The 25,122-nt window shown below is 42.3% G+C and overlaps 1 protein-coding gene across 1 annotated transcript in view; it reads left to right on the forward strand.

Annotated features, from left to right (window-relative positions):
- The first annotated feature begins 1,863 nt into the window (after positions 1-1,863).
- The window catches only part of PLCZ1 (phospholipase C zeta 1), a 41,667-nt gene continuing 18,408 nt past the window's right edge, over positions 1,864-25,122 (forward strand). The window contains exons 1-7 of the mRNA XM_081879993.1: positions 1,864-2,049; positions 8,534-8,735; positions 10,076-10,220; positions 14,087-14,239; positions 17,134-17,355; positions 18,675-18,831; positions 21,240-21,356. Coding sequence (XP_081736119.1) covers positions 2,004-2,049; positions 8,534-8,735; positions 10,076-10,220; positions 14,087-14,239; positions 17,134-17,355; positions 18,675-18,831; positions 21,240-21,356 — 1,042 coding nt within the window. The 5' untranslated portion in view covers positions 1,864-2,003. The remainder of the gene's footprint in view (positions 2,050-8,533; positions 8,736-10,075; positions 10,221-14,086; positions 14,240-17,133; positions 17,356-18,674; positions 18,832-21,239; positions 21,357-25,122) is intronic.

Consider the following 25,122-nt stretch of genomic DNA (forward strand, 5'->3'; position numbering starts at 1 on the left):
GGGGCTGGCGGCCGGGAGCAGCACGCGTCTCCCCGCCATCAGCCTCCAAACCACATCGGGAGACAGCGGGATGGCGGCGTTCCGCCTCCCCGCTGGCCCCCCACCTTGTGGGACTGGCGCTGCGGCTCTCCTGAAGCCTGGAGAGCGAGAGGGGTCGGTGCGCACCGACCCCTCTCGCTCTCCAGGCTTCAGCAAAAGCCTGCATTCGCCCCATAGGACGCACATGCATTTCCCCTTCATTTTTGGAGGGGAAAAAGTGCGTCCTATAGGGCGAAAAATACGGTAATTTCCATTGAAATCAGTGGAAGTTAGTTAATGACTTTCCCTCCCCATTTTAATATGAGAGGGACATAAGTGAAATTCAGTAGAGCTTGCACCCAAGTAAGGAGAATTAGGATTACAACCTGACAGGCCATTTTAAATACAGAAAGCTGATGGAACCTACCTTTATTCGAAACTCTGTTCAGTTGTTGGGCTATGTTTGGCTGTGTTGGCCTAAGCCTTGCAAGAAGGAAAGCAAGCATACAAAATAGAATTTGATTTACACCACCCTTTTTGCTGACGCATATTCCGCTGGGTTGCCAGGTCATGTGGTTGAGCTGAACAGAGTTGGGACCCACCGTTAGTCCCCACCCACCACTGCCCCACCCCCAGAATGCCCATTTTCTTCAGGGCTTATACCAGCGTACTATCTATTGGTTTCATTTTAGTTAGCTGAGCAAAGGTCTGCCAGCATGAGGATGTTACACTGGGGCATCTCTGGCTGAGCAAGAGGATGTGGGGCTTATGCTGTGCTGGGCATCCCAGCAGATCTTGGCTTTAGATTGTCCCTTAAATCAGTTTCACTCATGTTAACCGACCTATATCTGAGTACTGTTGTTCAGAGAAATTATATTATCAATTAAACATGGCAAGATTGCAATTTTTGTAATAGTGTGTATAATTAATGGTGTGTCTGTGCAAGAGCATGTAATATTCCCTGTGGTTAACTGCAAATGATAATTTTGCACAACAGTATGCAGATATGTTCATTGGCTGTATCCACAAGTTGTAAGAGGAACATTAATAATGCAGAACACCTGACGGAGCTTTAAAATTTATGAAACAGCTAATGGATAAAAGGGAGGCCTTTACTGCAACTTCACAAATGAAATTTACTAGCTCACAAACATTTTTATTAGTCTACTTGTTATAGCTATGTTAGTAATATGTGGTTCAGAAAAGAAACCATAGTCAAGGTATTATGCCTGGGGTTCTTATATGCAACTTACAAATATGCTTTACTATGACCCAGAGCTGTGACAACCGCCACACTCAACCTTCCATTTGATTATATCAGAGAAAAGCCTTTCCATACAGAGAAATGCAAAGCATCCCTTTCCCTACACAGCCCTTTTCTCTGTCTGATCCTGGTGTCCCCAAAGTCCCATTCCACTGGTTCATAAGATTTGAAGAGCTCAACATGCAGGTTTTTTACATGGACTGTGTACGTTTTGAAGCCATCTCTCATCCTCAGTTGCTTTTATGTCCTCCTGCAAACATTTTGGAGATACCTGGCTGGCCACTGTTGGAAACAGAATGCTATACTAGGTTGGCCTTTTGTCTAATACGGCAGTACTTTTAATGTTCATTTTTAACATTGTTGCCATAAAAGGAAATATATAGATAGTTTTTTTAAAAAAACTAATTTTCTGTCTAAGAAGTACTGTATCTGATGGTTGCATGGAAGTGCCTGTCCTTATCTTTTTGCATTAATGATGTCATGCTGTGCATTTTGTTATGCATTATTCTTAACTCACCCCCTCCCCTTTAAGCAGGCAAGTGATTCATTGAAGTCTGGAACTATTACTTTAGAAGATTTTAGAGGAATTTATCGTACTATAGCACACAGATGTGAAATCCACGATCTTTTCAAAATTCAGTCTCCGAACCACAAATTGCTCCCACTTTCAAATCTACTCCAGTTTCTTAGAAATGAACAGTTTCAGCCTGAAGTTGATGAAATGGTTGCTGCTCAACTCATTGCAAAGTTTGAGCCCATCGAAGAAGGTACACTGGATTTTTAAATATCTAATTTCATAATTGTTCTTACAATTTTTTTACTAGCATTAATCACTGGTAGCTATTTTTTATCTTTAAGTATGGTGCAATCTTATACATCTTTATTAGAAAATGAACAACTTAGTTCAGTGCCTGGGAATGCAACATTATGTTAAAGCTTGAAGTTGGACAGTGTCTGTTCTTGGGTACAATTACTGAAAGGTTCACAGAGTACCTTTGGAAAGTGGTGCCCAACACCCCCCCCTCCAGTCTTGTCCTGTGAGATGAGTCAAGGGTAAGAGAACTGTGTGCTACTGGGCTCTGTTACCAAAAGGTACATGTGGTGTCTTTGAGCAGTGATCCCCCATTGATTTCCCCCACCCTTTGATTTTTCCTGAGGAAAAGCCTGCACCCAGTTTGAGGAGGAAATCTCTCATATACATAGGCTGGACCAAGTTTAATAAATCAAAACCAGCATATTGAATTATCTCAGGAGAGCAACAGGAAGCTAATGAAAGTGCTGGAACACTTGTATAATGTGATGTTAGCAACTCACCTATTGTAAGATGGGCTGCTATATTTAGTGCCAGTTGAAACTTCCAAATGGTTATTAAAGGGGGCTTGATGTAGTCCAGTCCTGACTACAAAGGTGCAAATGATGGTCACTGGATCAGATGAAAAGATAGTGGCCATCTCAAATATGCAGATAACGAGTGGCACGCCGGATGGGCCTGTATTACTATGGAAAGTTGGACTCCCTCAATGAGGGGAGTTAGTGCCCTCTTTTGAATATAACATTAATAGTCCTTTGATATTTCAATCTTGCCTTGATTCAACCTAACCAAGATCAATTGACAAGTCTAGTTTCTCAGCCTGTCAAAATGCTGGTAGGACAGGTTGAATGAAAAATAAATATGTATGGTCAGAAACCTGGTAACCTTCCAGATCCTGTAGACCCACCAGCAGAAATTCATAAATGGCATAATAGACCAGAGGCATATCTATTTAAATCACTGAAGTATAACTCTCCTTATCAGTCTCTGTGCAAAGATTTAGATCAACATCACAAGCTATGTAGCTTGGAGAAAAATATCAACTAGATGTGCTTGAAGCTGTAGGCTTTAGAGAGTTAAGAGAATGCTTCAAGCAGGTAGGCAATGAAATAGTAGGTGTAATTCAATGCTGGTAAATCTGAAATGATGTAAACTAAAAAAAAAAGTATCGACAATTATGCTTACAAGGATTAGCAATCAAGAGAGTTGTTGGAAACAATGCATAAAATAGAATGCATGCATGTAAAATAATGGTGTGTTCACAGTTTGAGTACTCTACAAAACGTTGGTTGCCTGTGAAATAGTATTTAAAAGATAAATATTTTTGTCTTCCTATTCCTGGAATGTACAAGGTACATTATAATAAACTTATAAAATAAAAAACAACAACAGTAAAGTAGTACACAATCTCAAATGACTATACAAATGCAAATATAAAACAGCAAAAAATAAACCCAACCCCCCCAAAATGGTAAAAACCATTCCAATTACAAGGTGAGTTAAACATTTGGGAAGGTAGAACAGTCTTCCCTAGAAGAGGTATCCCAACCCCAACCCCCACTAACACACAGTACATTAGGAAGAGATACAGAAGGAAACAACAAATACGTTCATTTTTCCAATGAGAAAAGGCTAAAGGGATGTGACCCTTGCAGCAGCATAAAAGTGCAGAGCCAGGCAAATATATCTTTGAAACAGGGTGCATATATTTACTTTCAGATACTGTGAGAACAAGAAGACAATTTGTGATTGTAATCTGAGAAGTAAGGAACAAAGTGATTTCAGAAAGGATTGTCTGGTTCACTGGCTGTTAAGTAGGGCAGTCTGAGCCCATCCATCTTGAAACGTGGGTTCTTTGTAATAGCTTGAACAGCTAGAGGTAGAATGGGAAAGTATGGAAGTTATTGAAATACAGGGTTGATATTTCAATAACTTCCATACTTTCCCATTCTACCTCTAGCTGTTCAAGCTATTACAGAGAACCCACATTCTTCTGTTCAAACATTTTGTGTGAGAAGCACAGGAAAATTGGCCCGACCCTCTCAAAATATTATTTGTCAGTAATGTCAGTGACTTCATTAACCAAAGAAGAATTTTGGTCTTTTTATGTAGTTTTTTGTTTTGTTTTGTTAGTTTCAGAGCTAGTTTACTATGCATTATGTCACAGTCTATTCAGTTGTGGACAGTGTATTTTAAAAACTCCAATTTGGATAAAGTTCAGAAGTGATCAAAAAAGGTTTTTTTAAGAAAAGAAGAAGATAGAAGGAACATGTTACGGAAACAGGTCAAATTAGCCCAAGGAAAAGACAGCAGGGGGAAAATGACTAGCAATATATTTTTGGATATTACATGGAAATGTTGCAAAAATGACAGAAATGAATTATTCACACTAGTCAGGATGGAAAGAGAAATAATGGTTGTGGCCTCATTTCTTCGGCTGATGTAAAACATGAGAGAAGTGGAGTGGTGCACTTAAAGCAAAAAGCTTCTAAAGGGAGTGAGATTGTGCCAGCTCAGTTGGCTGCTGTCTACACAAAAATTGTAACAGCGCAATCTCAAAACCTTAATCCCAGAACTGCACCTTTATAATTTTCTGATTCTCTGCCATTTGACCCCCACCCCTCAGCTGTCTGTTGATATGAGCCACTAAGAATTCTCAGTCTCTGGGCTGCATCTTATATTACGATTTGTACTCTAGTGCACATGCCGAAGTACAATATGTGATCATTCAGACTTCTTTTTGAAGTTACACATCAAGCATTGGACACTACTTAACCTCAAATGGATTTAGAAGTTAACTCACATTCTTTACTGGAGATTCAGTTCTCAAGGGGCAGATTTTACGTCTTTTTGGGAACAGTCCAGTTATAGCACATTTCCCAAAATCATTAATAAGTATCAAATCAATAGGTTGTTATGTTGTACTTCAGGAACTGTTGGTGACTCTTCCTGGTTATCAAGCCTTAAAAATTGCAGAATGAGATGCAGAGCCGATCATTTGCCTTTTAACTGCAGTCAGAATCGCAATTGCAAATTACTCAGAAGAAAACAGCAACGCAGCACCAACAATGTGGGAAGAAAGGGGAGGCTATTGTAAAGTGATAGTTTCATAGTGGATAGAGTGTCAACCAGTGAAACTGTTTTATTTTATCAATTTGAGACGAGACTGTAGGCCTACCTACACTTACCTGTGAGTAAGGGCTTATCCAAACTTAACTTTCCTCCATGCTTTCCAGGCATGATTGACACTTTAAAGCTCTGTGTCTGAGCACTTTCCCCCGCCCCATAGCTTTCCGCACGAAAGCCTGCTCTTTACTGCTGAATTAGAGCAAACAGCGATCCGTGGAAAACCCGAATTGACATTCATTGAGCTCCAGCTTTAAAGAGAGTTTCTTTGTTGGGAAAGCTCAGACGAAAATAAGCTCACTCGGATTTGGAGTTTAAAAGTACGGACCTGTGCCTTGAAAGTTTGAGTCAAGATAAGTATGGCAGTGTGGATAAGCCCTAAGTCACATTGAACTCAGTGGGACTTACATCTGAGTAGACACGGCTACTATACTGCTGTGTAAGCAAATCAAGGCAATGGGATGATAGCTTTGTACAAAAATGCCATTATATCCTGTAGTACAAAATGCTGGCCACATAACCCGGAAAAAACTGTCTGCGGAAGCGGAAAAACGCCGGCTCCCTCGGCTTTTAAAGCGAGATGAGCGTTGCAATCCCAGAGTTGTTCGTGACTGGACTTAATTGTCAGGGGTCCCTTTACCCTTTACTTTACAAAATGTACAGATAAAGTAGTTGTTTGCTTTGTACATGTCAGGCAGCTGTGTGTGCTACTTTTACCGGACACCTTCATTGGCCCTACCTCCAATAAAACATGTCTCTCCCATAGAGTTGGAAGAGACCACAAGGGCCATCGAGTCCAACCCCCTGCCAAGCAGGAAACAATATCGGTGTCTAGAGCCACAGCCAGCACTGTAACTCTCCAATGGTTTGACTTTACCCCCCATGGCGCTCTCTTCCATTGTCTCTCAAGACAGACACGCAGCACAATTCTTACTGGGAAGGCTGTCCACAAGGAGGGGAGACATACCTCTTCACACCAGTCTTAGGAAAATTACCCCCTATTGACACTGGTTGGGATTTCCCCCCCTCCCCATGTTTCAAGTTGTGTTAGGCAATAACCTCTGTCCCCAGTAAGACTTGGTCTTGCACTCATAATTATGCTAGGAAAAACAAGATACGTAGCTACATATTTGGTGAATATTAATTTTGCATCTGTCTTACTGGCCCCTGTGACCAGCAGTGCTGGAAAACAATACCGGGTTCCTAAAACACAGTGGTGCTGGGAAGGACATGTTCCTGAAAGTTTGGAACAGTTTAGATGCATGTTTTGCTTTCAGCACTGGCGCAAGGGGATGGCTTGCCTTCTTACACGGCTTCTAAGAGCCTAACAGCCCAATCCTCTCCTCTCCCACTTTGTAGTAAAGCAAAGAATTGGGTTGTTATTTAATTAGCTACAGCCTGCCTCTCCCAGGGGCTCAGATGCAGAACAGTCTTTCTCCTTGAAAAATATGGTTTCTCTCTTCCCAAAGGGCTTGCAGTCTAAGAAAGAGAGGCTTGGAAGTAATTGGGATCAAAGGGAAGAACAGAAGTAAAGATAAAATGTACTTTATGTAGAAATAAAGATGGCTAAGCACTTCGCAACTCTGTGAACACCAAGCTGTCTCCTCCCTTTTGCACCTCTTAAAAGGTTCAAATTCTCTCTCCCCCCCCCACTACAAACACCCCCAGCCTCAAATGCAAATTTGAATACCAAACACAATAATGACAAAACTTTTTGCAACCCACAAATAGTAGCTCAAATGTCCTTCTATGATCCATGAGAATGGAACTTTTTGTGTGGTTTAAAAGTATGGTCATGAATTTTATTATTTATTTATTAAATTTGTATACTGCTCTTCACCTGAAGATCTCAGGGCAGTTTGCAACACAAAACATTTTTTTCTCAATTTTATTGTTTTATCTTTTTGTTAGCCACTTTGAGGTCCCGTCCACCCCCACAATCAAGCTAATGCTATTCTAGGCTGCATCAACAGAAGTATTGTATCTAGATCAAGGGAAGTAATAGTACTACTCTATGCTGCCTTGGTCAGGCTACACTTGGAATACTGGTGTCTTTTTTTTGCTGCTGCATCACACTGAGTTGAGTCAATGAGTCAAATATAAGATAGAGGATGCCTGCTTACTAGCAGTGCATATGAAAAGGATCCTGGGATCCTAGGGGACCATGAGCTTAACGTGAGTCAACAGATGTTGCTGTGGGATCCTGCTGAGACTTATATAGAGATTAAAATTTCCACATGGTACCATCTCGATGTATAACTAACTTTTAGAGTATTATATTTTATAGAAAAACAAGATAGAAATAGGATTAAGCACTTAAAAGCCTCAGGATGCCACAGAGAGTCTCCAGGCATGTTTTGCCCCACCTAAAATGCCTTGAAATCACAGTGGTCTTCCACAATATTCCAGTATATACCTTTGCACTTTTAACAGAGCCACACTGGCAACTGGGGTTGATTGCAAAGATCATGCGCCGTGTTTATTTGTTACACATGCGCGCAGTGTATATGCATGGATTAATAGCATATGTGGGTGGCGCTGTGGGTTAAACCACAGAGCCTAGGACTTGCCGATCAAAAGGTTGGCGGTTCAAATCCCTGCAACGGGGTGAGCTCCTGTTGCTCGGTCCCTGCTCCTGCCAACCTAGCAGTTTGAAATCACGTCAAAGTGCAAGTAGATAAATAGGTACCACTCCGGCAGGAAGATAAACAGCCTTTCCATGCACTGCTCTGGTTCGCCAGAAGCAGCTTAGTCATGCTGGCCACATGACCCGGAAGCTGTACGCCGGCTCCCTCGGCCAATAAAGTGAGATGAGCGCTGCAACCCCAGAGTCGGCCACGGCTGGACCTAATGGTCAGGGGTCCCTTTACCTTTACATTCTCTCAGTCAGCCCTAAAACTGGCTGCTGCAATGTGTTCCAACTGGATTTACCAAGTGCTCTTCAAAATCAGCCCTATATATCACACATTACAGTGGTTATCCCGGATAACAATGAGCAAAATCATATCTCTCCAATATTCTTTTGAGATAACTTGGGTGGACCCTTCATATGCTGGACTACTTTTCGTCAGCCCCAGCCAGCAAGTCTAGTAGTCTAGGGTGGTGCAAGTTGGGAGTTCAACAACATCTGGTGGGCCACAGATTCTTCATCCCTGAAATAAGAGCAAAAGCCTCTATATGTGATTTGACACCCACATGCTCCATGTTTCATTAACATATTTAATCTGAAATGGTTTGAAATTTTGCTTAATTCTGTAAGGAATCAAAGTAGAGATGTACAGTAATTATTTTCCCTGTAATATTCTGGCTTTCAGCAAAGAAAAATTCACAGATGACATTTGAAGGATTTCTAAGATACATGACATCTGAGGAATGCATGGTATTTAAATCTGAGCACAAAACTGTTTACCAGGATATGACCCGTCCACTGTGTGAATACTTTATTTCATCCTCGCACAACACCTACCTCATATCTGACCAGCTAATAGGGCCAAGTCACCTGTGGGGTTATGCAAGGTATTTGTGCCCATTTTAAAATAGTAGTTTATCAGGTAGAATAAGTAATTCAGAGAAGCAGCGCCTCATGTTTTCCCACCAGATTGCTGGTTGAGAATGTTTTTAAACTTTTATTTTTAAAGAATGTTTTAAAATTGCCTTTAGTTTTTGGGTTGTTTTTTTAAAAATCATTGTTGTGTTTGCTGCCCTGGGCTCTTTCAGGAAGAACGGCATGATGGAAATTGGATCATACATACATACATACATACATAGCATGTTCTTCCAACTAGACCTCTATGTGGGTATTGGCAGGAGGGCATGTTAGTTGTAGGAGATTAGGATCCCAGCCAGCTCCTTATGGAATGAATATCAGAAAATGGATTTAGGGGTGGGTAAAACTGTCAATTTTAGTTTCTCGATTTCTTATTTTGCCAATCTTAATATCAATTCTCCACATTTCCACATCAGTTTGTGTGTGTGTGTGTGTGTTTAAAAAGTCCTCATGAAAAATCACCAGCATTTTAGTGCATATCTCCCCTAAGACACACATTTTTATATGCAGTTTTGTCTAAGAAACATTTTTTGCAGGCAACTTCCTCTTATACAACACATTTTAGTATGTTGCATTCAATAATGTACTCACTATTGCCCACTTTCCCTTGGTATATGCATTTTTGCTTTCCATTTGATTGGAAAACTGCACCACAAGGGTTGGAGTGTGAATTTGGTAGATTCGACTTTAAATGCAAAGCGGTATAGAAATTTCTCCCTCATTCTTAACTGGATGCAAAGATGCTCAGAGCAGCAAACCAGGGATGTAGTTTCCACCATTGCCTGGCTCCACTTGTGAGCTTTCATAGTTGGGCAGCCTAAGGGTTGCCTCTAGCTCTGCTTTCTCTGAAAAGCTGCTGTGAGTTAAATGGATCCATGTCTTATCCTTCAGGTGATGGTTCCTGTGGGGCTCTCCACTAGATGCCGAGCGGGAGTGGGAGTTGTGGGGTAGCTTTATTCATGGTGTAAGGTTCTTAGGAGGAGTCAAAGTCAGAGGAAGACAAAGCAGATACCAGCAATGTTGCGAAATATAGATGCTGTGAAAAAATTGCATGCATGAGAAGCACGCATCGCCCATTTAGCAACTGTATGGAAGCACCCTTTGTCAGAGAGAAGGGTGCTAGCCAGATCATCTACCTGGGGTGCTATTTTGCATTTGCAGAGATTTGTTCCTTTATTTATTACATATATTCCACCTTTCCTCCAAGGAGCCCAGGATGAGGTACCTGGATCTCCCACTCTACATATTATCCTCACGGCAGTCCTCTTTCTTTCTTTCTTTCTTTCTTTCTTTCTTTCTTTCTTTCTAGTGCTCTAATGAAAGGATGCCGCTGCTTAGAAATTGACTGCTGGGATGGACCAAACAATGATCCTGTTGTTTATCATGGACATACATTAACAAGCAAAATTAGCTTTAAGACTGTCATCCAGGTGATCAGCAAGTATGCCTTTTTGGTAGGTACACGTGTGACAAATTGGGGGTCGGTTAACAGAGCACAATGACCAAGGTGCGTTCAGAGTTTTGGCCATAGATAGTGTATGTGATGGTGTCCCTACTCATGGAACTTTCCCAAGAATGTTTGCCCGGCACTGTCTGTGCAGAGGTATAGGTGAAAAGATTCATATTTGCCCAAGCTCTTTCTTATGGATATAGCTGGAAATTCCTTTATTCTGAATAGAAAAGGGAAAAGTTGACAGCCATGCTTATGGATGGTAATTATTTATTGCTGCTTCTGATTGTTTTCTGAGTTTTATTTTATCTTTATGTTGTTCTCTTACTATTGTTAATTTTTTTTGGTGTTTTTTTTTTTTTAAATTAAGCTGATAATTGCATCCACCACAGTTGGGGAACTAGATGCTGTTGAATTCCGGTTCCCATCATCCCTGACCATGGGCCATGCTGGCTAGGGCTAATGGGAGACAAGAGTCCAACAACATCTGGAGAGCTACTGCTTCCCCATCTCTGCAACACACTTTTGAATATGATTGAAGTCTCCCTGAGCTCAGTGGGACTTCCTTGTGAGTAGGCATCCATAGCATTGCACTGTAATGACCGCTCCCCGCTTAAAACGGGGGGCGCCCTTTGCGTGGACGTGCGCAGCCCCTAGATCTGAAGCGGCTCCAACAGCATAGGCTTGGCTTTGCCTCCCTCAGGTGGGATACCTAGAGGTCTCCGCCTACCTCAGTCAATTGTCCAATACCACCTGGGGGAGGTGTTGCCAAGGAGACCAGGCCAGGTAGGGGAGGGATTAGCTGCCCACACAATAGAGGGAGGATCTTACTTGGGAATCCTCACTTGGCTCCAGAGCTAATGATAATATTCTAATGATATTTGCTTTTTGAATTTTAGCTTCGGGCAAATGAAAGGTGGTGTAGAAATATCTTAAAATTAATAATATTAAGAAATAGTGCATTTCAGGTTTTGCTGTTTTGACCATGTTAGCTATGGGTGGGTAGGTGAATGAAAATGAATTAGAGATTTCTAAGCATTGGAAAGGACCTAAAGGTAATTTGGCCCATTCCTTAATCATTCCCACAAGATGAAACAAGTTGCAACACTTAGAAAGCAAGGATGCAGTGCAGAGGTCACCAGAGGGCAAAAAGCCAGTACGTTAGTAGCCTTCTGGCATTTGTTGAACACGTGTGGACATAAACTGTGCAGGAGGTGGGGGGTGGGGTGGGTTGTGTGTTTTTTGGCCAGATCTGCCCCCATCATCTGCACCACCTTTGCCACTCTTGACTTTCCCACTTAATGTAGTAAGGTCAGAAGAGGGATTTCCCACATGCTTAGCTGAGACAAGAAGTGGATAGAGAAAGGGCACTTTCTAATAAACACTAAAACTCAGGGATGTCCAATGAAGCTGAATGCTGAAAGACTCAGTAAAGGCAGAATGAGGTACTTCTTAACTCTCATTGCTCATAGTTAACCTATGAAATTCACTCCCACAACTAATAGTGCCAGTCAGTCAAATGTATTTGTGAAAAACTATTGGTCATTCAATAATAATAATAATAATAATAATAATAATATTCACTTTAGCAGCACATGGGGCCCCATGTTGTACAGTGAAATTTTGCTTGATCAGCTGGGCTTCTAATGTAAAAGTAGAAACCTTATTATGTCATGAATTTATCCTCATCCATCAACAAATGACAGGTTTTCTCCCTATTATTCAAAAAAGGAAACTGGAGAATTATTTTTTAAAAAACTAACCCTAGGAGAATTTAACAGGGAGAAATACAGTACATAATGAACAATATTTCCAACTCTCCTTGGCCACAGTATACAAACATTAGATTTGCAGGTATCCTGGTATATCTCCCACCCAGATATGTTGTGGGTATAGTTTGAAATCTCAAAACTGTGCATACCTTCCTCAACGCATCAACCTGTAATTAAAAACAAAACAAAACTGGAAGACCATGATTGGATTTCCCTGAATAAATTGGTGAGAATTACATATTTGGATCTACAGTAGCTAACAGAAGGCCCCACCCTTTAACTTCATTTATAATACTTTGCAAATATAGGGGTCGCAATCTTGCACACCATCAACAATCAGTCTATAATTGATTATATGGATTTCACATTGGCTGGTCCAGCTTTGCGCAGACCTATTAGAAATTTGCTTCAAATAATGGTCTTTTGGGGCAACCTTGAATCTGGCATATGCTGTAATTTCAACCAATATAGAAGCAAGGCAGTCTGAACTCTGGATAATATGGCCAGAAGAAAACCTAACCATGGGATTGTCATCTGGGGAAGTTAGGAGGTGCAGCCAGTGTGAGTGGCACTAATAGTTCTGCACTCTTTCCATGGTTTATACCTGCACAGTCTTTTGAAGATGGCCTTGCTCTGCCAGGAAGCTTACTTTGTGGCCACAGGCAAGTTCTATTTCTCGTCCGAGCTTACTTCACAGAATTCTCGTGAAGAGAATATGGGATAATCCGGAGTATTTTCCCTTCAACAAAGGATAAGATGAAATGTGGCAGATAAACTATTTCCATCTGGTGCCAAGGACAAAAATGAAAGAGGCTTTCACCTGCCAGTCTTAAATCTTCAGCATTTTAAATCAAAAGGCAATCTGGTTCAGTTGGTTTTGAAGGAGGTTGCACAGCCCCGCCCCCAAAGTAATTCTTGCACATATCTGGCATTTATTTATTAAGGGAAATCTTGTATATACTTAACATACTCTTTTCTCTTTGTATATGTCTGGATGGCACCATAAACTAAAGGAACACAGTGGTGGTTGGTACCCGTTGCGATTGGTAGGGCAGAAGGTAAAGAGACTAACAGAAGGTGGAACCAGAGCCAAAGTTTTGCGCCAATCCTGCTATGGCAAAGCTGGTTTAATTGCAAATGAGAGTCAGACAGGTGGGGATTTTCTGAGAGCAGAGTAAGGTTGGTGGGGAAGTGACTCATTCACCCTAATGGACCAGCCTCCACTGCAGCAACAATGAAACTTCAGGATAGTAATCTGAACATGACTCACCATATATCCAAATCCTTTACAAGCTGTGGTTTGTAGTTGTAGGGCTGTTTCATGGCCAGTTTTGTTTCCACGTAATTCTCACACACATTTCCCCATGGAATGTCTCTTGGGCTTTCCCACGGGTATAGCTACTTTTGGTCAGTTCCCTTTGCCTTGAAGCTGCCAGCATCGCCTAAATCAGTAGTTGTATCCAGGATGATCCTAGTTCATATGAGAAATCGCCACATTAATACAGTCCTGAGAATGCTTGAAGGAATATTGTGGGGTGAGGGAAAATGCCAAGGTCCAGAGAACCATGCTGCTAGTTCCCCAGGGACTTAGGGTGTCTGCTTCTCTTAAGAGCATCTCCCCCCATGCCATACAACAAACTGCTTTTAGAAAAGGAGTGTGTCCCCTCACCTCACCTCCCAGCCCCCACAAATCTGTTCGTAATATGGCATTGGCCTTACTTGCGTAAAGGGGAATAGCCAGAAAATCCCTTTGGGGATAACCGAGTTCTTGGGTATGCCTGAAGTAGCTCTTCGAAGTTTAACCTATCACTGATGCACACACATTACAATACCACCACTGGTTCTGTAAGGTAAAATGTATACCCAAATCCCAGAACAGCACCTGTGTGTGGTCTGTAGCACAAAAGAGAACTGTCGTTTCTTTGAGAGTGCTTGCTTCTGCCTAGACAAATCAGCTGGGATATAAGATGTTGCAGTATTGTTTTGTATCTTTATTGCAGATAACAGTGCATGCTTCTCATAGTATTCTTTTCTCTTGTTTTATATTTTCATATTTGTGTAACTGGGAATTACAGTATTCATTGAATTGTACTTCCAGGTCTCCGATTATCCTCTGATACTGTCTTTGGAGAATCACTGTAGCCCTAAACAGCAGGAAGTAATGGCAGATTATCTGACAAATATCCTGGGTGACATGTTGGTTATATCTGCGATTGATGAAATAATGCCAACTGAGCTCCCTTCCCCTGAGGTAACAAAACTGAGTTGCTCTTTCATAAAAGATAACAAGGAGGAAATCACTGCAGTTGGCATGGTTATTTCCTAAGAAGTTTATCATGTTCCTCCCATTAAAATATGCAGAATTAACTACACCTGGAATGCAGACTGTTTGGTATAGAGTTATTGTACAAATAGAAAACACCAGTACGCCACCCCCCAGATTAAGAAGAAAATATGCGTGTCAAAAAATTCAAGTGTAGACCAAAACATTGGAAATACAATGCATTGTAGATTCCCTTGAACCTTCCAATGCATGTATTCATGATTTATTATTACCCTAAGGATGATAACACACCTTATATTTGTTATGCGATTTTAGTTATGCGATTCTAAAACAAAACAAAAGCCTGCAACATGTCAGAAAGGTACTTGTGTGGAATGCATTAAAAGTCTCACAATCTGAGCTCCATATCCCTCATTTGCTTTTCAAAGCAGACTTTAAAATATGCATTCTGGGAGTTTGCACAATTCCCCCCCCCCATCCTACATCTACATTCCAGAGTTCTTGAATGAAAACACCAGATAGGCAACTGTACTTACTTGAGGTTGACAAACATGGCTTGCCATGAAAGCTACTTGGCTGCAAGCTGTTGTCTGTGTCTCCACAGCTATGAATCAGGACAAAAGAAGGGGGCCAATGACTTCATGCACTATCCTAGCAACTTTTCCCCATGGCAGCTTCAAGGGATGGCATTTGGAAAAGCTGGGATGGGGCACAACAATTGAGTGATAAAGATCGACACTTTTGTCCCAGCCTTTGTAGTTTAAAGGGCTTGTCTGCATCAGAGTTTAATGTGGATTTGAAGCTCCTTGTGTCTCTAAACTATTTGTGGCATCCACTCAACATCCCCCTTATCCGAGTGACAGCCCATGAACCACATGAGTTGGCAGTGTGCGCGAAAGCCCACCCTGTTCTGCCCCTTTCTGGCGCTGAAAACGGTGATCACTTTGGTGATCGCACATGTGCTGAAGTCACACAAATGGTGAGTTTCCTGTAGCAATAATGTGTGAAAAGGATCCCAGGCCATGTGAATTTGAAAGGTACCTATTTGAATAGTTTTATTTGCACAGTCCCAGTTTTTTATTTGGAGATTTGTCCACTGTTAGCAAATACATTCTAATTTTAAACCAAGAGTGAGCAACCGCAGTCCCAGGTGTTGAATGCTGTTGCCCTCCAGACCTCTCTCTTTGGCCCCTAGGGTTCTCATTGGGCTACATCCCTCACTTCCCCACTCTGTGCCCTCTTCAACTGCTTCAAGAGCCAGTGTGGTGTAGTGGTTAAGAGAGGTAGTCTCATAATCTGGGGAATCGGGTTCGCGTCTCCGCTCCTCCACATGCAGCTGCTGGGTGACCTTGGGCCAGTCACACTTCTCTGAAGTCTCTCAGCCCCACTCACCTCACAGAGTATTTGTTGTGGGGGAGGAAGGGAAAGGAGAATGTTAGCCGCTTTGAGACTCCTTAAAGGGAGTGAAAGGCGGGATATCAAATCTAAACTCTTCTTCTTCTTCTTCTTTTGCTGGAATGTGTCCTTGGACTGTAATAGAGGCAACTCCCCATTTGTGTGTGTCCAGGATGCGCATGACCACGTGCCTTTTTTTTGCACCAAAAGAGGGCAGAACAGTGGGAGGGCAGACTTGACGGGCGTCTCACGGTTGCACATGGTGCCTTGGAATGCAACCGCCGCATAAATGGGGAGTTGCCTGTAATGCTATTTGCTTGCCTAGATAAACAGTTGAGTGTGGGGAGGTGTGTGGGCTGACAGCTCTGAATTTTGCCTGGCTGGAACATAGGCTATTGTAGAAAAGCGAGAGTCACGTCTGTTGCTCCACACTTTTGCCTTTGACCCCACCCACCACGGTGAGCATGTCCCCCCCTGAAGGTTGTCCACAAGGAAATGTGGTGCTCGGGCTGCCATTGCATGTTTACAGCAACCTGATCAGTACAAGAGTTTAAACATGCAACTTTGGCAATTGGATGGGTTTTTTTATTTAAAAAAAAAGGAGAAGAAATGGGTTAAAGCCATCTCTTTCAGCTATGGTGCACCATTAAAACCTACACGGGAGTACAGTGTAATACTTTGTATGAGGAGAATTTAATCATACAGATGCTCAGCAGTACTGTTCTTAATTGGAAAAAAGGAACAAATGGATCAGGAGAGAATTACAGATATAAAGCAGAACTCTTGGGAAATAATGCCATCTTGCAAGTACTGTTCACGTTTCTTGATTTCAGGTGGAAAGGGATATAAATAACTTTAAATGCACCACAGAACTCAAAAGATTTGCTGTAAATTGATTCAGGAGGTATGAGGACTTTGGAGGGGGCTGGAATTCCAGTTATTATAAAATCAGAGTACCTGCCCTTTCTTTTCTCCTGTGCTATGGAAACTCGAAATGTGCTCTTTTGTCTGTGTGTCTTTTCTTCCTACTTCATACCTCATTCAAGCCAAATTTTCACTAGAAATGTGAAAAATACCATCAGGATTCATTTGATCAAGATGATAATGCTTGCTTGGTATCTCCTGGATCAAACTCAGGCCACCTCTGAGTTTAACATGTGAGGAAACGCAACAAACAAAGCAAACACCTCAATAGCACAGCAAGCAGTGCCAGTGAACAGCTAGTCATGTGTTAGGCACAGCTTTGGGCTAACAGCAAAATAGGAACCCATGAGTCTCCAGAGGTTCTTGGATGTTGTCTCCCATTGCTCCGACCATTAGCCATGCTGGCTGGGACTGATGGGACTTGGAGCAACATTTTCTGGAGGCCCACACGTTCTGGATCACTGTCTTCCATTTTTATTACTTTTTCTTCTTCCTTCTTGTGTTATTTATGATTCTTAATACCTATTGCTTTCTTATCACAGTCACTGAAATTCAAAATAATGATTAAAAATAAGAAAATTGGGACACTTGAAGAAACGCTTGCAAGGAAGGGCATGGATAGCCATGGTCAGACAGGGGAATTTGAAGAGGAAGAAACAAGTGATGAGGAGCTGGACAACAACCCTTCGCACCCAAAGGAACCGCTGCTGAAAAAGAGAAGGGCACGCTGGAAGGGTTCAGCTCCACCTCGGAAAAAACAAAAGGTATGACCTGAAGTCATGTCTACTTCGATCCCAGGTTTAAAACCTACCAGAAAGAAAATACACCAGCCCTCCCTCCTCTTTATGACATCTTTTTCACTGCTCTAAAATTTCTGCAATGTGCTCTGTGTAGGGCTGCCCTTTGGTCCTGAGGCTGCAGCTAGTGTAACACCATCACAAAACACCTTCTTGTTGGATTTGCTCTGGCTGCCAATTTGCTACTGAGCCAAGTTCAAAGCTTTGGTGCTAATATATAAGGTCTTTGCAGCACATGCAAAGGTTACTTGAGAGACTGCCCTCTCCTATTTCCAGTAGGTCAGTGTGTTCTGCAGGGGAGCTTCTCCTTAAGTTCTGAAGCTAGTGGATGCCTGCTCTACAGTAACTCGGAGCAGGGCTTTCAGTGTGGTTGCCCCTGTTTTTTGAAACAGTATCCCCTGTCAAGATGTGACAGGTGCCAACTACCTGCACTTCCTGCAAACAACTGTCTGCAGCCTTAATCAGTATGTTCCATATTGCATAGTTTAACCATTAAGTGTTACACAGAAAGGATGCAAATCTTGGTTTACAGATCTTCGATGTGGTATAGTAGTTAGACACCGTATATTCAAAGAACATCCCCCCACCCCTAAGAATCCTGAGAATAGTAGTTTAGCAGAACTGCAGTACTCAGCATCCTTAGCAGATGATAGTCCCTAGGATTCTTTTCGAGGGGAAATGTCCTTTAAAATGTATAGTGTGTATCAGGAATGCCAACTTGGTTCTGCGACTATGGGTGCCTGTGGCTGTGGGTGCCATGCAGTGTGCATGGCCCTGGTACCGAAATTCATGGGTGCCCGGCCCCTTCATGAGGAACTTTGTGGGTGCTTGGGCACCCAGGGTCCCAGGGAGTTGGCACCCGTGGTGTGTATGCAGCTTCAGAATGGGATTGGGAAAACATGTTCATATCCCTGCTCATGAAGCTGGCTAGGCTAAGTCACTATCTTTCAGTCTAGACTACTTCTTAGGGTTGTTGTGAAGATAAAGAGAAGAGAATCCATGTATGCTGCATTGAGCAATGAAGGTAGAAAACATATACGAATAGTGATTTGACTATGAGTTGCAGCCAACTGAATTCTACTCAGAGTAGACCTATTGAAATTAATAGACCTAGTTTTGTTTCGTTATTTAATTTTAATGAGTTTAACTCAGAGTGTGATTGACATTGAATAGAACCCCTTTCCTGGTGTGCTTTCAACAGAAATTGACATCTCAGTTGAAACTGAGATAGTATCTTTAAAAAAATATATTAACAAACCTTCAGTCATCTCCCATATTATTTATAGATGAAGAAAATAAAGATTGCCTTGGCACTGTCAGAACTTGTGATTTATACCAAATCTCGGAAGTTTGTAAGCTTTGAAGACTCCAGAGAAAAGCAGTTTTTTTATGAAAACAATTCAATTGGTGAGCTAAAAGCCCGAAAGCTGGCAAAACTCGCAGGTAATGTTGCTGTTTTCTCTTGCTTAAGCCTTCTGAACTGTCAATAAACTTTATGAGGCAGCTTGTCACCAGCTGGCAGGCAGTGAGATGTTTTGAGCGTTGATTCAGCGCTCTGCATGAGTTGAGTGGCTAAAGGTTTGTGTTGATTGGCTGTTAGCTACATTTCATCCAAGCCAAAAATATACGAAAAGAGAAAAATATCAGTAAGTGGAAGCTTGCAGGGTTTTCTTTTGTTTTTTAAAAAATAAAAATAAAAGAAATCTCGGATAAGTGACTGCAGTTTTCTTCCGTTGTCCAGTGTTGCTTGGATCCAGTCCAGGCAGAGTTGAGCCTGGCCTGGAATGCAGGACTGTATCTTCCCTTCTGCCTCGCTCTGCAGAAAATACGTCAGTTGGGTTTTCCGTGGATTGACATTTGATCAGACTGAGTGATAAACAGTGCGTTTTCCTGAGGGAAGTGGTGGGACAAAAAAAACCCCCAAACAAATGAACGAAAACGCCCACTCACTCTCTAAATAGGTTGGCATAATTTACCGTATTTTTCGTCCTATAGGGCGCACCTCGTTTTTTTTGGGGGGGGGAAATGAATAAAAAAAAATTATTTCCCCCCCCAGCCGCGGCTGCCGCCCCAAGCCTTGCGCACACCTGCCCGAAGCACAGGGCACCCTCCGGAGGGCTCCACGTGCTTCGGGATGCAGGCTGCCGCCCCAAGCCTCGCACACCCGGCAGGACCTCCCACCGGGCGCGCAAGGCTTGCAGACACTCGCCCGAAGCACGGGGAGCCCTCCGGAGGGCTCCGTGTGCTTCGGGCGGCAGGCTGCCGCCCCAAGCCTCGCGCGCTCAGCAGTACCTCCCGCCAGGCGCGCAAGGCTTGTGGACACTCGCCGGGGCTGCAGGCTGCTGCCCGCAAGCCTTGTGAGCCCGCGGGAACTCCCGCCAGGCTTGCAAGGCTTGCGGATAGCTTCCTGAAGCCTGGAGAGCAAGAGGGGTTGGTGCGCACCAATGCCTCTCACTCTCCGGGCTTCAGCGAAAGCCTGTATTCGCCCCATAGGACGCACACACATTTCCCCTTCATTTTTGGAGGGGAAAAAGTGCGTCCTATGGGGCGAAAAATACGGTATCTGTTGCTAACCCTGATTAAAATAAGCCTGAATACTCTTCTCGGTTGATATAGAGAGTACTGTTTTCATCAGGGTTTCCAAAGTAAGTTCATGACCAGACTGAACCAGGTACATTTTAATCAGGACTAGGAATGATCAAATGTAACACCACACCAGAAAAAGGGGGTGGGAAGTGATTTGTGCCTAAGTAGGATGCAGTAAGCTTTGAGTCTGTGACTGTCTCTTGATCCATAAGACCTGCTTCTACTGTGTTGGACGTAAAGTCCCCAGAAACAGAAATTTATCAGGTACAGGCCAAACTGCATGTTATTTTATTGATGCGTTTTGGGGGCAATGGGTGCTTGAATTTTACTTGGGGTGGGGGTCAGTAGCGGTGAGCTCCCTGTTCAGAGCTTGCTCTTCATCTGGATCAGGGCCTCACACTCATTCTCTATTGAAAATTACCCCCCTCTGGCTGCTGTTTGCTGCTGAGTGCCTTCTTTTGCAGTAAACAGCCGTTTCAGGGGCAAGTAGCACGTATAGAGAGGGAGGGTCAGCAGGAAATGGGTGCGAGCCCCTAATCTGCATCAGGAAGATGTTCCAGATTGGGCTTCATGGCTGCTTTTTTTCTTCAAAATGGTGGCTAGTTTAAGAACACTGTCAAATAAGTGAATAACAAATAATTGGGCCACAGTATTATCATTATCATAATTATTATTACATATTGAATTTGTTCTTTGCTCTGTCTTGCCCAAACAAACAACACCCACCCCATAGATGCATCAAAATCAAGAGGAAAAATAAATATATAAAAAGAAATATATAAAAAACATTCCACCCATTTCTAAAAGACAGACAGATAGTTCAAGGCCAAAGGCCTGGTTATAGAGGAAAGTTTTTGCCTGGTGCCTAAAGGCCCTGATAAATAAAATATGGGACTAATATCCATCCAATTTCATGTCACATGTGCTCCACTACCAGAAATTACTGTCTTCTGTATATACCTGAGACCATCAGAATTTCTTCACTTTTAGTGATCACACCATTTGATTTATATAAAGAATGTTTTTATAGCTAACATAGCTAATAAATATATGGAATTTTGATAATAACTTTGTACTCCCCCATCCCTCCAGGGCATTAACAATTAAGGTAAAGGAACAGATTATGATAAAATGAACAGTCACATCAATATACATCAGAAAATTTTAAATGTGCACGTGTACTCAGATTTTTTTTTAAAAAAACATTGCTTTCAATCGGTTGGGCTGTTGTGTACCAATAACATGAATTTAAAAATGTCTTGTAGCTAATGAATTTGTTCAGCACACCGTCAGATTTCTTACAAGAATATACCCAAAAGGAACCCGGGCCAACTCTTCCAATTATAACCCTCAAGAATTCTGGAACGTTGGGTGTCAGATAGGTAGGTGATTTCAAGTTGTTGTCATTGTTATTGTCGTTCAGAACATGTCTTCTTGCTTATGTATGGCACAAGGCTTGACATTTCATTACAAGAATTTTTCACTCCTGTGAAAGATTGCCAGCATGGATTCCTTTTCAACCTTTTGCTCTTGCACAACTTGGATACAACGCAAAGAAAGAGTGCTTAATTCCCATTCAAATCAGTGGAGTTATTTCTGTGGACTGCTGATGAAGTGACTGAACTAGTCTATGTATCTAGCTTCAGAAGCCTTGCCCAGACATCCCCAGCCTCTTCCTGCTACACTCAGATCCCTGGAGACACCTGAGTTCCAGTAAAAGAGTGCAAGTGTTTTGGCTTTCCCCATGTAGACGTTTGCTCTTCTTTGCTTGCTGTCCGTGGAGTAGGTGAGAGAACCTGTTTCTGCTGTTGCCTCTTTTACATACTATCCTGACTCCAGGTCCCACCTGCTTCTCCACCCATTATAGCCACTCCTGTCTTGCTGCATGCTTCACAGTATAGAGCAAAGAGTGAGTCATGTATTGAGCTGTCTGTCTAAATCTACGCCCCTCCTTTGTTGTAGCTAACATTTGTTGTAACTGAAGATTTGCTGATATTGAGACAGATCACAGACAGATATCTCACACGCAGTATTTAGCTATCGCATCCATAAATGTTAAAACAGGAACATGGCGTGCAGTGAGGAAATTGGCATGGGTAAATTTTAGAATCAAATCACACTTTTGGGAATAGCAAGGCCCCTGAAAGACAAGCCTTCTAATGTAGCAAAACATATACAATAGAACCTTACACTCAGCAAAAATTAGTATGCCTCCCACACGCAACTGCAGTGTAGGTTGGAAACACCTGGGTTAGTACAGCTATACAATTATTTTCTTTTATTTATGAAGTAAATGAAAAGCAGTGATATATGCACTAGAGGAAAATGCACGGTGATTATTTAAATAAAGTGTTATTGTCTGCATTGCATTTATCTGACACAGTAAGAAATATATATAAAAAAAGGTTGTAGAATTCAAAATGCTTTTTGAGGTATTGCCTTAGCATTAATGAAATGGGAACTTTTCACACAAATGCAGGGCAATCCTGTGCATGTCTACTAGAAGTAAACCCACTGGGTTCCATGGGATTTACTCACAGGTGTGTGGGTGTGTATAGTTGCATCTGTAGTGCAACTGTAGCAATGCTAAATAGTCATTTAATGCCAACAAATATTTTTGAAGCATTTATCATGTTATCAAAATCAAGTTAGAGATATTAATGTTCCATGCAACAGCGCAATGCATCCCAACTGTTTATAGATGAACAGTTAACAGTCCAGTCCATAAGCTATTGCCAGACACGGAAGATCAGACTTTCACATGGAACTCTTATAGTCACAAGATCTTCTCCAATATTACCTATTTCCAATGTTCAGGCTGTGAGTTCTAAGACAGCACATGTACACAAGAGGGAGGATGGGAAAATTTCCAGTGTTTGCAGAATTACAGCCATTTTTAGAAGAAAGAAACCCTAAGAGGAGGGAAAACCTTCATTTTAGCTGTGGGTCTGAGGGCATAACTAGATGTGTCGTGAGAGATCTCCCACAAAATTTCTTTTTTCTTTTTTAATGGCAGATATGGGGTGAGTTAAATCAGATTGGGACTGCAATATTGTAGGGAGTGGGGTTAACCCTTTTCTTCTGCGCCTTTTCCTCTCCCTCAAAGTTATTATTGGCCTGATGGAGAAACTTAAAGATACCCACATTATACCAATAAGTTGTGCGGCTCCAGGAGCGGCAATTTTGATCAGGGAAATTGTGTGAGGGGAAAGGCTTGACCTACCCTCCCACAGTCCAAAACCCCTACAACTTCACTGTGTCTACTTAAAAACAACATCCACCACCACCCAACATGAGATCCTAATTGTGGACCTGAGAGTCGTGTCTTATTTGGCCCTGACTCGGAGAAGTTATACTAGGTATAAGGTCAGCTTGAAATATGCCTTGTGAAATCCAGCAGGACATTTAGAAGGATGTCCAGTATACCAGGTCCTACCTCTGCTGTCTGGGTTTCCTTTTAAGCAAAGAAAATCATGAATCAGTATTATTGTTTTGAAATGACCAACTCATGCTTCACAATTTCTATAAGCACGTGTTTACTCCCTGTGGAGGGGTGGGGATAATAAATAAATCTGAGGATTCCCAAGGAATATGAGTCTGGGAAAGCAAAAAGTTCACGACCCTTTCTTTCCAAGACTAAATCTTGAAACTATGCATGTGAATGGATTAAAGTGTTTCTTTATTTTGTATATGATGTTTTTTGCTGCTGCTTTCCCTCCCAAAACAAAGCCTGAGGAAGCAGAGCCATTTTCAACGTGGTTCCGGTTTGGTTCTTTTTTGAATGAAGTCTTAAAATAATATAATGACCATTGTGTTGTGTTTTTGTTTTTTAAAATAACATTGGAGTAAAAGTGTTACATTGGAGTTACATGCAGCGACCATTTTAAGCATGACCGATATGTGGCATGACTGTTTTACAGTGGCGTAGCGTGGGTTGTCAGCACCCGGGGCAAGGCAAGTAATTTGCGCCCCCTAACCCATGGATTTGCGCCCCCTAACCCGTGGATTTGCGCCCCCTAACCCTAACCCCCAGATGTTGCGCCCGGTGCGGCCGGCCCCCCCTGCACCCCCCACGCTACGCCACTGCTGTTTTAGGCATGACCCATGCAAATCGGGCGCTGCCTGCATTATGAGCTTAGATATTATCTTTTGCAGCATACGTGTAACATTTGGCGTACATATTCTTTTTATTTAACTGTTAAAAGAGTCAGTCTGAACATTCATACCCCACAGTCAGGAGGCAACATTTCAAAACGAGAGCGTGAGACTCTACCTCCCCCTGATCATTACTACCTATATACTTACCCATTAAAAATATTAGAAGTCTAGGTGCTGAGCTCATGAGAATGTAGATGCCCCAGACTAGTCCTGGGGTCTTCTTGGATAGAATGTGTGAAATGGAAGCTCTCAGAATGTTTTCCAAATAAATCCAAGACCCCAACTCTATGGAGCTGGAGCTAGAGTTGGACTAGTTGCCAAAATTGTCCCCAGCCGTGGAATTTTATTGCATCCACAATCATCTTTGCAGCTGCTTAGTAAAGCTGCAGAAGAGAACCTGGTCCACTGTCTCCTGTTAGAGCAGGTGTGGGGAACCATTGACTCTGTAGATGTTGCTGGCCAACTTCCTTCCATTCTGCCTGGGATTGAGGGCACTTGTAGTTCAGCAACAGGAAGGGCTGTGGCTCAGTGGTAGAGCATCTGCTTTGCATGCAGAAGGTCTCGGGTTCAATCCCAGCATCTTCCGGTAGAGTTGGGATTATCCCCTGCTTGAAACCATGGAGAGATGATAGTGGTCAGCATAGTCAATACTGAACCAGATGGACCAGTGGTCTGATTCTGTATAAGACAGCTTCCTATGTCCTTAATATCTGGAAGGCTGAAGGTTCCCCTGTAATCCCAGCTCGTTACAGTACCTGTACAAAAGACACCCGTCTACAGAAGCAATCAATCCAGCAGATTCCAAACTAGCCACCATGACCAAGACCAAAGAGCTATCCAAGGATGTCAGGGACAAGATTGTAGACCTGCACAAGGCTGGACTGGGCTAAAGACTATTGCCAAGCAGCTTGGTGAGAAGGTGGCAACAGTTGGTGCAATAATTCGCAAATGCAAGAAACACAAAATAACTGTCAACCTCCCTTGGTCTGG

Source organism: Podarcis erhardii (genome assembly GCF_964252035.2).
Source record: "Podarcis erhardii genome assembly, chromosome: 10".
Lineage (NCBI taxonomy): Eukaryota > Metazoa > Chordata > Lepidosauria > Squamata > Lacertidae > Podarcis > Podarcis erhardii.